Here is a 15,662-nt window from a genome sequence, read left to right as displayed (position 1 = left end):
GAACACAAAGTAGTTTAGTCTAGTGAAAACACAAATGCTGTAGTACAACTAAAATTATTAGTCTTGTTAGGGGAGTGTTCTGGCAAAAATTAAATCACTGTGATAAACAGAACATGAGATCAAATGAGTTAATAGTCCCTGCTGGCCTCACACTAGATGATAACCATGAAATATGGACCTTATTTATGTGCTTTGGCTTCTGTCCAGCAGTTCTAAAGAGCAAGTTGACTTGAATGGGAGAAAACTGAACCCAGAAAAAAAAATACTGTGTGGAAAGTTTTTTGTCTCAACAGAATAACTAAAAACTGATTAATGATCATTATTTCTGGACCTGGGGACATACCAGCTCTCTGTCAAGCATGGAAGTTAGAAATACTATTTCCTAACTCATTCAGTGTAGGGAATTATGAGTTTTTCACAGTATTTTGAAAGTTCCTATCTTAGCAAGTTTTGTCGGAATTTTATTAGCCTTTTGACTGTGTAATGTCTCATCCACACAATCTTATGATATGGCTGTGGGAAGCAAAGAGAACATTGTTCTGCTTCTCCAGCTGGAAGTCTGTAAACCTTTACAGGAGCAGGTTCATTATTTTCAGTTAAAAATACTTTATGAAATTTGGTGTTCAAATCTCAGAGCACTGTTAGTCACACACAGCATAACCAGATCTTGTAAACCATCAGGCTATAGGGAAGAGAAATGTGTCAGACTCCATGGGTCAAATTTCATCAGCAAGCTGATGTTTCCTGGAGGATGTGACACACCACATATGTGCCTGTGTGATGGTACTGTAATGCCCAGTTAAGTATCTGTGCCCCTGTGTAGCTGCATGTGACTATTTTGTTTGGAGAAACACCACAGCTCACTGCTGGGAGGTGTCACAACCAGAATAGTCTCAGCTCAGAGAATTTTACTTAATTTAGTGAATTGCAAATCAAGGTAAACTTTTAACTACTGAGAAACAAATAGGACCAAAAAAAAAAACCAAAAAACTCCTACGGAAAATACTTTTCCTGCCCCTCTCCTATACTCAACTACACTTCTGACACCTCTCCTGCCTCCTTCATAATCTTCACTCCCTTTGCCTTCACTTCATGTTGTGCTCAGTCCCTTTGATGAGGTGCTGTGTCACAAAGGTCAGGATCAGAAAATAGTGATTTTTTTTGCTGCTCTTTGAGGTTTTTTTCTCTCATTTTCTTAGTTCTGCCCTGTCTCTGGACTCACACACACCCTTCAGGGGCATCTCTGCTCCAGGTTGGGTCTTACCTGTGGGTGTACACGGAGGTGCCTCCTCCAGCATGGAGCACCTCCTTCAGAGAGTGAGTCTCCAGCTGTGTCCCCACAGCATGGCCTTCTCCATTCCTCCTCCTGGATCTTCTTTAGGGTGGTGTTGCACACCTCCTACCTCTCCTTCCTTTCTGTCTCTTGCCTCTGGCAGCTGCTGCCCTTCTGACATAGGTTCACAAGATGCATATGACACCCCATATGCACCTCTGATGGGTTGATGTTTTGGGGTGCAGTCAAACCAGTCTGGCAAATTTTTGGGTTTTCCTAGCACTCCTCAAGGACTTCAAGTGGTGGAGACAGCCAGATCCTGTCTGGGAAGCTGCCATGGCTGCCATGCATGTGGTCATGAGCATGAAACACCTGGGAAATAGGTTATTTTGGGAGATTTAATCCATGGGGAGAATATTTACAATGGAGAAAAAGTTTTAAAGCTGTCAAATAGAATATAATATAGTTTATTTCAAAGAATATTTTTCAGTGAAATATGCCAGGTTTGGTTAGTGCCTTCTCTCCCCTGAGGCATTTTAATGGCTTACTTAGGAAACTGGTTTAGTTGGTTCTGTTGGGTTTTTTAATGACGTTGCACAGCACAGTGACTGGCATCATTACTGATATAGCTTACACCTGAAAGAATCATCTGAAAGACTCACACTACATTACTTTAGGATTACTTGCTTCTGACTCTGTCCACATTAAATTGTTTTGCCAATGTGGCTATTGCAGAAAAGCTATATCAGGAGAGCTATCCTGCTGTAAATGTGCCTTTCATGGCAGCTAATGCCAGGTGACTTCACTCCTTTTTTCATTTATCTTGCCAAATGGTGCTGAAGTGGCATAAAAATAATTGGGCTTTAGACCCGAGTAATACAACCCTTGTAGAGCGTTTTTGTCCCCTTGGACACTGGGAGATTGTGTAATTCTCTGTTTTCCACTCTGAGGAGGAGCGCTTGGTCAGAGGAAAGGGCTCCCTGGTGGATGTGGGTGTCTGTCCATGGACAGGTGATTGACAAGGCACAGTTGCATGGCACAAAGTGATTTAGGTTTGTGGGCTGACCAAGATGATGTCCTTCCTGATGGCAAAGAGAAACACATTAACTTGTTCCACACTTCAGTTTCCTAAATGGGGTCTGCAGTCTTCACACACTGAAAAATGGCATAGTTCTCCCTTTCCATTACACCATGCACAACTCAAATGTAGCTTTCCATTTCATTTAGGTGATCGCTGAGGAATTGTCTGGCAACGATGACTATGTTGAACTTTCATTCAGTGCACGGAAATTGGATGACAAGGTAAGCTGCTCGATATTAACCTTTCTGAAAGATATAAGAATGCCTGCAAATATAATTTGATGAGATCTTCCATGACAGATTTTTTTTAACCTTGTGTTATTAAACACATCAGGGTTTTCAGATGGATGTTCACAATGAGGCTTTCCTCGGGTTGCAAGTAATTAAAAAAAAAACCTCAAGGAAATCTAATTAAAATCAAGACAAGTTAATTACACTACAACCAAGACAATTTAATTATGTAAAATGCCACAGATCAGAAGTGTTTAGAGAAGTGAACTTTCTGTGAGTAGTCAATGATGTTATCATTGAAGTTTCCTAAAATACAGCTAGAAAACTTCATAACAGCTGAGTCATGATACACATTTTGTTCAACAAAAAGTGTTTCAAATGTGAGAAAAAGACTTGCATATTTGTTAAAAACTTTTTCCCTCTCTAGGAAGAAAACTTTCCACTGATTCAAATACTACTCAACATTATAAGGACCTCTTTCTGAAATTATCTGTTATTGTTTAGCAATTTACATATAATAAGCATCTCAACTCACAACCCAAGAAAACCTGATGTCTGCTTGTAACACTCTCTGTCATTTCAGTGTAATAGCAGGCATAGAATACTCTGAGGTATATAGTCCCTTCTTATATAAGAAGGTGCTTCTAATTAGAAGGAAATGACAGAAACTATAAAAAGGTTTAGGATGGCAATGCCCCAAGTGTCTTCTTGTAAACATCTGATGTGAGTGTAGCTTAAAATCAAATCAGTTAAACTACTTTTGGGTACATATACATCAGGTTTGCAAAATCAGATTGTAACTTATGAAAAATATTTTCACTTGAAACAACCAGAAAATCTCAGGCAAGCAGAAAGTACACTGAAAGATGAATAGTACTGGAATATAACTTCAAAATAAACTTTTTTAAATTTATAAAATTTTACTGTGCTCAGGATCATTAACAATCATAAATGATCAGGACCTGAATTTGCATCTCATCTGAAAGATAAATTACTTTCCTCTTTCAGAGTTGCTGCAGTCTGAGCGGTTTTGAGTTGCATAATTTATTTAGGTGTCAAAATGTAAATTTAACAGCTTTTCTCTAGACAGATATCTTTAGAGGTGATTCCCAGACTTGTACACAAGTTTCTTCCCGTTCCACATGCTGTCACATCTAGAAAAAAGGAAAGGACATAAGCAACATAATAGGACTCCACTTAGTTATTGCTTTCCACAAATGCAAAATGTAATCTGCTTTAAATATTATGATTGCTTCTAGCTCTTGTTGGTATGAATTAAAAGGACACTGCCAGAGTGCAATTCTGAGCCAGGTCAGTGTTGTCTGAGCAACAGTTTTACAGTGATTGAAACACTTTATGGGGATAAGGTGAGAAGATCAGTCTGAAATACTGCAATAGTGTTGTCATTCTTGCCATTTTAACATGTCCAGTCAAGGTGGGCTTCATCTAAAAAAGAATTCTTGGATGATGCAGTGTGCAAGTCAAGCAGTGACTCATCATGTCTTATCTGAATCCAAACTCCTGTCTTCAACTGATGAAAATCTCTGGAAATCTATTGCATTGAAAGAAGTCTTTCAATTTCCTCCAGCTAAAGATGTAGCTCAATACCTGGCTGAAATTTGATTTACTTCCTCTATAAGAAAAGCGTACAGCTTATAATGAACTTTGACATCATTAGATGCAAGGCACTATTGGTAATTATTTTTACTAAGGTTTGAAATTACTTAAATTTCACAGTTCAGCCATTGGTGAAAAAGAATGAGTGCTCTGATGTCACAAAAAGGGAAATGAACAACAAAGAATTGAGAAGAGTCGATTTTGTAAAATGCTAGGCATGGTTTTGCATGACTCTCCTCACTCAGAAGTGACCACCTGAGTAGAAATGTAACATCAGAGAAATAAACTGAGGGTTGAAACTGGCTTTGGAGTCTCCTGAAAAACAGAGGAAGCCTCTGTATGTATTTCCTACACTAGGGAAAAATACTTGAACAACACATTTTTGGAAAATTAAACAGAATTTGTTTATCAGATTTAACAGGGAGGATATGTTTGTTGCATGTTTTTTACTCTCCTGACGTAAAACTGCAAGAATTTTAGAGAAGCTACAGAACAAAGCCTAATAATTTTTTCCTACTGGAGTGGTGGAAACATTCAGTGAAAAATTATTGGAAAATTATGGATATGAATGTTTCCTTTCGTTAACTGACTATAGCAGAAATAGCGGTTATTTTTTTTTTATTACAGTGCTTATTTGGAAGGTATAACTGCTTTTTCATGTTTTATTGAAGCCCTGTCAGCTCAAATGGCACATCTTTGTTTCAAGAGATCCACTGAGAACACTTCACTGTGGAACAATAACTTTTGGAAAGGTTTTATTGCATTAATAGCTGTGTCACAATTACTATAACAAGCAGCTACATTTTTTATGATAGCTATAATAAATTATGAGCACTGAGGCAGGCAAACTGCTTTTCCTGTTCTGAGAGAAGCAGTTACCATTCTTTGGGAAAGATTATCCAGCTAATATCTGCAAAATATGAGCTAATATTGCTTTTTTATATAGTTCTTTGGTATTAAACTACTACCGAAAAAACCTCATCAAATGCCCTGTTGCATAGTATTCAAAGTTTTAATCTTTTGGCTGCTTCACCCTTCTTTAAGGGACCTTTGACTTGATCCCCAATCCTGGATTTTAAAAATTGTTGGGCTCTGGAAATTAATCTACTAAAAAATGTGTCAAACTAAGTGCTTAGAAACAGATATATCTAATTTTTTTAAGTCTAGGCCATGTGCTTGTGTTATTACTGTATAGCTGCTGCACATACTGAAAGAACAATGTGCATTATACCACCAGCAAATGTATTACATTAATCATTTAAATATTATTAAAATAGCACAATATATTGCAGCTATTCTTCTGTCAGAGGATATTCTTGGGGGATAACACAAAGCTATTAATTTCAGCATAACAACCAAAAAAAGTTAATTGTGAAAGCAAATGTTTCTTTAGCTTATCATTTCTACTTATTGCAAAGCACTTCCAATATAGAAGGATTTTTTTGTTCATACCTCAATTCTGATAGTAATTAGGCCTTGTTTTTGCTTTGGAGGGGGAGTAATATCAACAACCATCCAGCATTAAAATCTTTCCTTTTATGTGGTATTATCTTGGTAGTTAAAACCAGAAATTGTTTCCTTTGTGCTGATGTGCTGTTGTACCTTTATGATACTTGGCTAGGAATGATACTGTATTTTGAGCATTAAATGAAATCTTGTCTTCCTTTCTGAATTCTTTTGCACACCAGAGTGCATTCTTTGGATGTATTATTTTGAGGTACTTTCTTTCAAATAACTAATCAATTTGTGTTTGATTAAGAAACTCAACATTAAGCTTTTACCCAGCTTCAATCAGAATGCTTATGTGTGAGAAGAGGCAGCTCAATCTTTTTTAACCCTATGCACTCTGGATTTTCATGTCACCATGATTAAACCAGCACCCTCTCTCTCTGCTTGTTCTCTTTGCTATACACTGGTAATCTGGCAGAATTTGATCACCAAAATCCCCCATGTCCTAGAAGTTTTGAATTTTGAGTGGTGTCCAGATACTAAATCTTCATCAGGGCCTTGAGGCAAACTCTAGAGTTATTTAGTTGAATTTGACACTGGTTTTACAGAGGTTGACATAAAATGTCCTGTTTACCATGTAGCTGGAACAAGTAACCAAGCGTACAGCTTTGTTGCTCCATGCTCCCCATGAAAGGATTTGACAAATAAATCTTCATGAGCTTTGCATCAGCTGTTAAACGGGCCACTAAGTTTTGTCTAGAAAGTGAAGAAGCAGATCAATGACAAAACAGCCCTCTCAACACAACATTATGTCATTTTTAGGGGATGACAAGACTTTAGGTCCCTTGAGCCTTGCTCAAGGCTTTGTGGTCTGTAGGAACTAATTTTCTTCTCTAGACATTCAAATTCAGGTGTCCCTTTTCAAAGCCCTGAGTTCTTTGTTTGCTTTGAACTTGTGGAATTGTAAAAATGCCCTAAAAAATAATTTTGCAAGGCCCAGATTTTGGCTAGCATCTTATCCAAAATTGTTCCCAAACCAATGGTTTTGCAGTTAATCAAAAATAGCTATAGTGGACATTTGGTGAGGAGAAATTAGTAGAATTATATCGATTAGAGTAATTTTTATTAACACTATCATAGAAATACTTGGATACTGAACAGACTTTTTCACTTCTCCAAATTGACATGGGGTCTGTGGTTTTGGATATGTCCTATACAGAAGAATAATATTCATATGCACAAAGTTAATCATGTGGCTCTTTTGAAGAAGAAAATTAAGAAGGGACTTGAAACTATAGGAAATGGACTTAGTGCTTTTAAACCCTACTTTTTCAGCATAGCACAGTTAGAAATTTGAAGGTTTCTCCCTCCTGGGTTAGCAGCCAGTTACTCTTCTTCCCCCAAGGCAGCATGTCCAGAATAAATGAGATGTTGAAACAAAAGAGCCTGTGACCAAACTGAAGCAGCACTATAAAAAGCAACTTCATTTAGGTTTGTGTAAGAAAGTTCAGGGTTGTTAGCTGGATACAAGACTGGGAGAAGGTGTTCTGCAGTGTGTGAATGTGAGCCTTGGTGTCTGTCTCAGATTTGCCTAGTGATATCAAGTTATTTCCTGCATTACACTGCTCTGTTTGTCATCTTAGCATGGGCCATGTTACCACACCCTGAAGAGGACTTGCTTCTCTAATCACCTCTAATCCATTGTGACAGGACTTGTGTTGGTGGCAGCACAATGTCTTGGCCAATTAATTTCTGTTTTGAGAGGGTAGGTGAACAGTGTGCAATTCAACCCCAGTGTGGAATATGCTTCAAAGTGCAATGTGTTAAAAAACTGGTGTCAAAAGATCTAACAGGTGTGAAGGAAAAAAGAAGCAAGCTAGGTGGATGACAGAGCTAATGCTCAGGAAACTGGGCTGGGTGTAAGGGAAGAGGTTGTAAAATGACATTTTACAGTTTTGCATGCCATGATTAAATAGTCAAACTGAGAACAACAACATTACCACAGAAATCCTTGTGAGACAAGGACAAGAATGAAGTATTGCTGAGAAACACCAAGAGGTCTCACTAAAACTACTCTGGCTCTTCCTTTTCATTAGCAGTCAGGGAAGAACCCAGTGAATTTTGTCTGAAAAGCTCAAAGAAAAAGAAGCCTCAAGAGTAACTTGTCCTGTATTTTATTTTAGGATTTTTTCAGCAAATCTGATCCTTTTCTGGAGATTTTTCGGGTGAATGATGATGCAACCCAACAACTTGTCCACAGGACTGAGGTAAGGAATAGATTTGAATTCACTTTCCAAGGACACAGATGAGCTGTCAGGAGGCAAGTTTATGCTTCCCATGTCACAAAGGGAAGTGGTTTTAAATGTAGGTGTGCAAACACTCACACTTTAAAACACTTCCTGTGGCCACATTTCTCTTCACAGAGAAAAGCAAGACACAACTTCCCAAGGATTTTCTGGGAATCGCAGCAAGGAACCTCAGAGAAAGAAAAAACAATTCTTATCTCATTTGCTGCTCCTGTGTTGTGCCAAAGTAGAATGCAATGTGGAAATTGTTTACCCAAAGTGATGGTGTTTTGTTTCCTTGGCCTATTAGGGCCAAGTGCGTGTCCAGACTATCAGCAGACAGTCATGAGATTTTGTTCAGTTCAGTTGAATTGAGTTGGGTGCTCATGCAGATTCAGTTTAGATGTAATGTGATATAGTGTAATGTAGTATAGAATAATATAGCATAATAAAATAATTAATTAGCCTTCTGATATCAATGGAGTCAGATGCATCATTCCTCCCGGACATTGGGCAAAAATATCACCGATACACTTCCTAATGTAACACTCTAGTGTCATTAACTAATGGGTATCAGGTCTTAGCTTATGCACCTTACAGTAAAGGAAGATGAAACCAAGGGTCCAAAACTAATTAAACTGGCAGATAGTCTGTTGAAGTTCAGGAGATAAAAATACTAGATTTAGCCAAAACCCGGCTACAGACTGTATCACATTTTCCCATTAATACTATGTTGCTTCTTCCCCACCTCCTCTCAGGGATTGTAATCTGGGTGCTTTACATTTGTTTCTTATCACCCAGTGACATTACTGCTTCATGGTAATGACTGACACAGTCTTAAAAAACAGCATTTAGGTTTATAGGGTGGAGCTGTGGCAGGTGTTAGGGGTTATAAACCTGTTATGGATTCCAGAGTTTTCCCAGCAAGGCAAACAATGTGCCTGTAAATTGATGTTGCCCATCCCCACTGCCCAGTCCTGCATGTATTCCATTGCTTCCAGTTCAGTTCTGCACCTTTTCCCTTGTCAGTTATCTCCCACTGAGGTGTGTCAGTGCTGGAGAAATGTCTGTCACATCATCTGTGGGTATGCGTGGGTCCATTTCCCACTCCTGCTCCTTTTGGGGGCTTTGCAGAGGAAGAGTGTTGGAAACTGCCAGTGGCTCAAGGGCTCATATCTCATTGGATGTAGTTCTGAAAACTCCAGCTGAGCTCTGCTTTCTTCTCTTGCTGGTGAATGTACTCTATTGAGAATTGTGTCTCTTGTTAGCATTCTGCTGAGAGATGTGGAAATGTTAAGGGTTCTCTTTTTTCTTTTCACTTACAGGTTGTGATGAATAACTTAAATCCAGCATGGAAGACCTTTAAAGTGTCTGTAAATTCTCTGTGCAGTGGAGACCAGGATCGCAGGCTAAAGGTCAGAAGTAATTCCTGCTTTTTTTAATAGTTTTACTCATAGAAAACAAAAGTTGGTCTCTCTTTTTCAACTGTAGATTGCTATTCTGCTCTTGCCTCTTCTTTGATGGAAAAGATGATCACACAGCTGCATTATGATTACCATAATCAAATTAAGGATGCATAAAAGTGGTAATCCACTGTAATCAGTAGATTATGCTCTATATTTCTTACAGTAACCTCAAAAAATATGGGGCTGTTTTTCCCAATCAGTTGGATAATTTAAATCTAGCATCATTTAACTGGTGAAAGTATACTCAGGGGAAGAGGCAGCCCTACCACAATTTTAACTACCATTTCCTCACTTCTATATCTGGAGGCCTTCTGTAAAAGAAACACTGAAATAGGAGATTTTTTATTATACCTGAAGAATAGGTTGGCCACAAAAACACATGTACCGTAGTAATGGAAGTGTTTCTAGTCAGCAGAAAGACAGATAATTGGGAACATGGAGCTTTGTGTAGAAAAAATCATCTTCTTTTGGCTAATTTGGCTTAAATCAAGTCTTTATCCAATTATTTTTATCTTCTGACCAGGTTTAAGGCTAATGCTAAATTTAAAAACATCAAATAAAGAGCACTGGTGCACAGTGTCTATTCAGACTTTTAGACCTGATGGAAGGATGTTGGACCCAAAAGTATGACTTTTTTTTTTCTTACTATATCAAATTACTTAATAGAATTTTATTTTGTCCTTGCAAACATTTCATCATTATAGCTGCAAAACCCTGGAGAATGGGTCTTGTAATTTTTCCCTCCTTACTTACTGCAGGATGTATTGTGCAGATGGAAAAAATAAAATGCTGGGGAGGATATGTTACAGTGCACATCTTCACTGTAACTTTTTTACCCTTTCCACAGATGTGTGGAAAGGGTAAAAAAGCTGTCTTATGAATGCTTGGATTCACAAAATTAGCCCTGTTGTTATGGAACAACATATAATTTTGAGTCAAGAGATGGATCAGTTTTCTGCTACTGAAATGAAAAGCAGAATTAGCACAGCACTGCCTTCATCACATTGTGTGCATGTGGTCTTTAAATCACTTAGGTGAGAAAACCTAGGAAGAGAAGCAAACAAAATACAAAGTCTAGGATGTGAAAACAAGTGGCAAATCCATAAGGGTAGAGAAATGAGGCTACACAGGGAGAAAAATGCTTTTATCTCTGAAATCGAGGTGAGAAGATATAAAAAAGGCTCAGATTTCAGTGTGGGCAGAAGAAGATGGGTCTGGGAATAAAGGTGGTCTTTTGAGCTATGAGCAGAGACAGTAGTCAAAATTGTTTGCAGACAAGCTGCCAAAAGACAGGCTGAAAAGGGAGAAGTGAAGAGGAACAGGAGTCGTCCCTTAGGACTGGCTGTAGAGAAGATATGGGGAAAGTCAGTGAAAGAATGGCTGAAGAAGAAAACCAGAGCAAGACAGGTCTCATGAAACTATTGAGAATTTTCAAGACAGTCTTTTTTTCCCTCTTTTTGAGGGAACTTTTCGTGGTTTTCGTTTGTGTATGCAAATGTTTGCAGCCCTGCTTTAGATATCTGAGTATTTGCCTGAGGCTACAGTTCAGCCATTTGCAAAAAAACTAAAAGTACTAAGATGTGCATCAGATCATTCATGAGTACAGGAATATTTTAAAACTAATTATGGCTGTAAAATAATAAAAAAGCTTGATACTTATTTCAAATTCAGGCCTTTTATAACTTTTGGTGAGTGTAAGATAAGACTGTTATGGTAGAGCAGCCACCCAAATCACTTGTATTTGAAAGATAGCATATAGTACTTGTCAGATAATTATTTGCTTCTTTTCTAGATGATCTATAATCTATGAATTGGATGGCAGCTAGGACAGAAGAGTGAAAATGATAAGAATTAGAGAGATGAAGTGTCTGTGACTGGTATAGCACTGTATGAATGTTTATACTTTGATTTACTCTGATTGACTAAGCATTCCACTCTCTGCATTACCATATTTTGGAAATTTTGACCTCATTGCTTTGTTTCACTTCATAAAGTATATAGCAATATGTTACTGCTAAGTGTTGGAAGAGTTCCCTGTGCTTTATTTAACATGGGGGAGATTAAGTGTATTCCAGCTGCCTTGCTGAGCACCAGCTTCTTGCCAAGATTGTTTGATCACTGGGAGCAGTAATTGCATAAGGCTGGGTAATTTTGTGTCTCTTCCTGCTGTTAGTTTTTACATACTCTGAAAGCATAATCTAAGTTAAGGCTTAGAGAGGCACCAGAAAGGCTCGGAGGGAGCTGTCAGCTTGTGGAAATTCTCATCTGCAGACACTTTGCAATTGTGCCTACCCGTGGTTTACCTCTGTAGGCTGTTTGGAAGCCTGACATCCTGGCCCTTCATCTCTGCCACTGAATTCACATGGGTACTGAGCTTAGTGGTCAGATTTTTTTGCAATGGGGAATGAGGATTAACATGGGAAAAGTACCCTAACAACTCACAGAAAGTCATTCAGCTTACAGGAAGTTTGCTCTTCGTAAGTCTTGCACACAAAGCAGTCTTTACACTGTCTGGGCATTTGAAACTTTCTGGTTTCAAATGTCTGTTTAGAAAGATAAGATGAACAAGGTCACTAAAATCAAAGCAACCGATAGTTTGGGTCTGCCAAAAGTCTTTTGCTATCATTCTTTACAAAGTCTGTTAATTTTAATTCCTTATGGGCTTCTAAAGAAAAAATTAATTTTGCTTTATTTAGCTGTGATGCAGAGAATAATGAACATTTTATTCCTCTCAGGACATCTTGTAAAACTTTATTACAATTATTGCTGCTCTAGGTTTTATTATGAGAAGTATATATTAGATTTATGGACCTACTGAGCTTTTCTTCCCAGACAGTGAAACCATCCAAGAAGTCTGGTCATGCTTCAGTGCCAATCATACCTTCTTTTAATGCTAACAGGACAGACAATTAGTGTATGCATTGAAGTGAACAAAATGCCTCTTAGATCCAAAAGTAGTGCATTGCTTTTCTGATATGTAAAGATTTTCAAATCACAAAAGTGACTACTGACAAATCTGAGTGAGGATTGTACTCCTCCTGAGGGCAGGTTTATCCTAGTCTGTTCTGCCAAAAGTTCTGTAGATTGTGAAACTTTGGCATTCAAATCTGGTTTCAGCATGTGAGTTATGTTGCTGTCAATGGTTTATCTGAAATAAAAGATTCTATTGTGGCTACCTTCTGGTAGGGATCATCTACTGCCCGCTCATTCTAATAGTTGCAGGGTTCTTCTTTCTCCAGAGAAGTCCTGGGAATGTATACAGAAAAATAATCTCTTTTTGTTTTGGTATTTATATATTTTTGGTGCTATAATACTTGGGAAATAAACTCCTAACAAGGTGTTTGTTAGGCAAAGGCCAAACAAGCATATGGCACACAATAATTCCATCTCCTGCTGAGGTTGTATGGAGAACCTCCTCAAAAGAAGTTCTGTTCACAAGGAAAAGTAGGAACTGAAGAAAAAAAAATCTGGAATACAAATGTTTCTGAGGTGAACTGATAAGCTGCTAGGAGAGTGGGAAGCACATGTCATATCTGTACAGAAAGCCCTTTCCATCTTCCACCTACATAGGGGAAATTTTCAAAGGAAGCATGTCCATTAGATATTTTTCTACCTTTCAAAAATCTGTCTGTTGCAATTATATCATTGCTGTCAGCTTGTTTCCTGCTTCATCCCTGCTTGACCCTGATTACAGGCGCTGATCACAGTGAAATTGGTGCAGTTGTGAGTGGGACACGCAGCCACGGTTACCAGGGCTGTTCCATACACTGGGTTATAAGGCCTCTCTCCGTGTGTATGAATGGCTCTTTGCAGCATGAAGCCCCCAGACAGAACAGTTTCATTCTTTTGGCAACCATGGGAAGGTTGCCTCTTCCTGTGCACTTCTAATGAGGTCAAAACTTGTTTCCTGCCATTCTTCTCCATTTTCTTTTATGTCCAGTTGACTCCCTCATCTCTGTCCATCTGATCTGTTGGAGTAGCCGTGTCTTAGCACAGGCAATGTTTGGGTTTCTGCTAAGAAGTCTACTTCCATATGCTTGTAAACCTCAGTGTACCTACAATGCTCTTAGGCCTAGCAAGATGCACTCAGGACTTTAAAGGTCATTTTCAATTTATTTCCATGTTAAGATCTTGAAAAATAAGTCACTTTCCAATGTGAATTTTCATAGACCGTGAATTTTCTATATTTTTTGCAGGTCATTGTTAACAAGGTCTTCTTGAGAGACCTGCACTTTGCTTAAATTAGTAATCTATGCAGTGCTGTCTCTGCCTTGTTGATACTATTATATAATGTGAACCTCATTACAATATTAATAGAAGAAGCTCCACAGCTTACAAAAAAGATCTTGACATTGTTCTGGATGCAAATAGATAATCACTTGATTTTAATTTTATTAATTAAAATCATTACATGGGAATTTGTTCTTATTATAATGATCACTTCCCCAGTGTCTGCTATTGCAATTTTGGGGGTGGAATGCTGGGTCTGCTTCAGACAGTTGTAACCTTCTGTTTCCTTCTGATTTCTTAAAAGTGTTGACTCTTTCATGCAAAATGATGGATCATTAGGGGAAGAAATTGCTTCTTGCAGATTGTCTGCTCCATTCTGAGTTAAGGAAAAGTGAATAGCAGCGGATATTTTTATATTCTCTGAATTATTGCTGCTGTGTTCTCTGGATCAATAAGTTTTCAGTGACCTTTAATACTTGACTACAGCTCTGCTTATAAAGGTGTATTATAAACTGTAAAATAAACCCTCAGTATCTCTGAAAGCCACTAGTGAAAGTAACTGAGCGGAACCTGTGAAGGAGACCAAGTAAAGCTTAAAATACAAGGAATAATATAGTCAGACAAATCCATTAGTGCTTTTATTCTTCCACAGTTTAGATGTCAGAGTATTTGAAGAACAAGTATGGGAAGAAACAGTTTGTGGTCAACAGCAATAATTTCTGCAGGATTTTGAAAAACATTTCACTTAAAAGGCAATTCAAGCAGTGTCAAATGACGATTAGAAAGGCATGAACTGAAGGATTTTATGCTGTTCCCTAAAAGAAGGCCCGTTTATTGTTGCTGTTTTCTTTGGGCTTTTAATTCCATGTAGAAAGAGACTGGCACCAAGAACAAATTACAGCACAGGCTAGATTTGCTGGTTATTTTCTTGATTGGGTGATTTCAGTCATACTTGATTAACTAAGCAGTTCTACATTTTCCCTTCAATTTACTCACCAAATTAATGCCAGTGGAGCCAATCATTCCCTGCTTGCTTACCCTGGTGTTATTGAAGAGGTGTTTGCAAATGGAGTCCTTCTTGTAGAAAATGTTCAAAAATAAAGAAGGGGGACTCAACCTATACATGCCTTTAGTATGAACCAAATTTCTTTTTCAGTTAGTTGTTTCCTTTTCATTAGGTCAAAGCATTTTCCTGCAATCTGTAGAATAATTGCCTCACTCTTGGAGAATACCACTCTTTGCAGACTGAATAATATTTATTTATTTATTTATTTATTTATTTATTTATTTATTAGCCACTTCAAGGATGTTCTTGTGTTGTGAATTTTCAGCAAAGTTCTTCTAGAGCTAAGTGTGCAGCTGATAATTTTGGATAATTAAAAGTTCCTTCTTGGTGCTGAAAAGAAAAAAAATAGGCTTAAATATTAGGATGAGGTGTATATTTAATAAGCTAAGAGAAATATTTGTTTAAGTGCATACTGCTTTGAGCATAGGAGTTTTAATACAGTCTTCAGAGAGAATGATGCATTATTTTGAGGGTTATAATAAAATTGAACAACACACTGTGAAAGGCAGTGTCTGAGACCTTCTTGCATAAATACCATCAAACCTTCATTTCAAGTAAATGTTTATTTTCCTTTTCTTTCATATTCCCCTTGCTTTCTCTACATGAGAGAGAGAGAAGTGCTACCACAGGCACTGCAATGATTATTAAAAACTTTAGGTGCCTATTTCATAAGGCTTACCGTGACTGTGGGGAATTTGCTGCAGCTACTCTCCCTGTTGTCTGTTTGGGTTAATTTACAATTGGCTTATGATTTGAGTGCCTCCTGAATTCACTAATTGTAGCAGTGTGTTTGGAGCCCCGACTTGTCTGAGTGTGTCAAGGTCTGACCTGATCAATCTTCATAAACTTGATGCAGGTGGAGTGTAAGATTTAAGATGACCCTTAAAACAAAATTGATTAACTCTATGTGTGTGTGATCTCAGCTTACAGATTTATTTTTTTCTCTTGCTGTTCCTTAGTTGTAT

The 15,662-nt window shown here is 37.8% G+C and overlaps 1 protein-coding gene across 3 annotated transcripts in view; it reads left to right on the top strand.

The window, feature by feature from the left end:
- CPNE4 (copine 4) overlaps positions 1 to 15,662 on the top strand; it is a 229,367-nt gene that overhangs the window by 131,885 nt on the left and 81,820 nt on the right. For all 3 annotated transcript variants that reach the window (XM_071429513.1, XM_071429512.1, XM_071429514.1), the window contains 3 exons: positions 2,501 to 2,575; positions 7,834 to 7,917; positions 9,261 to 9,350. In XM_071429513.1, the coding sequence (XP_071285614.1) occupies positions 2,501 to 2,575; positions 7,834 to 7,917; positions 9,261 to 9,350 (249 nt within the window). The remainder of the gene's footprint in view (positions 1 to 2,500; positions 2,576 to 7,833; positions 7,918 to 9,260; positions 9,351 to 15,662) is intronic.

The sequence above is a fragment of the Agelaius tricolor genome, unplaced genomic scaffold, assembly GCF_023055355.1.
Source record: "Agelaius tricolor isolate 1412-34295 unplaced genomic scaffold, bAgeTri1.0.p SCAF_6, whole genome shotgun sequence".
NCBI lineage: Eukaryota > Metazoa > Chordata > Aves > Passeriformes > Icteridae > Agelaius > Agelaius tricolor.
This window is presented reverse-complemented; position numbering and strand designations above follow the sequence as displayed.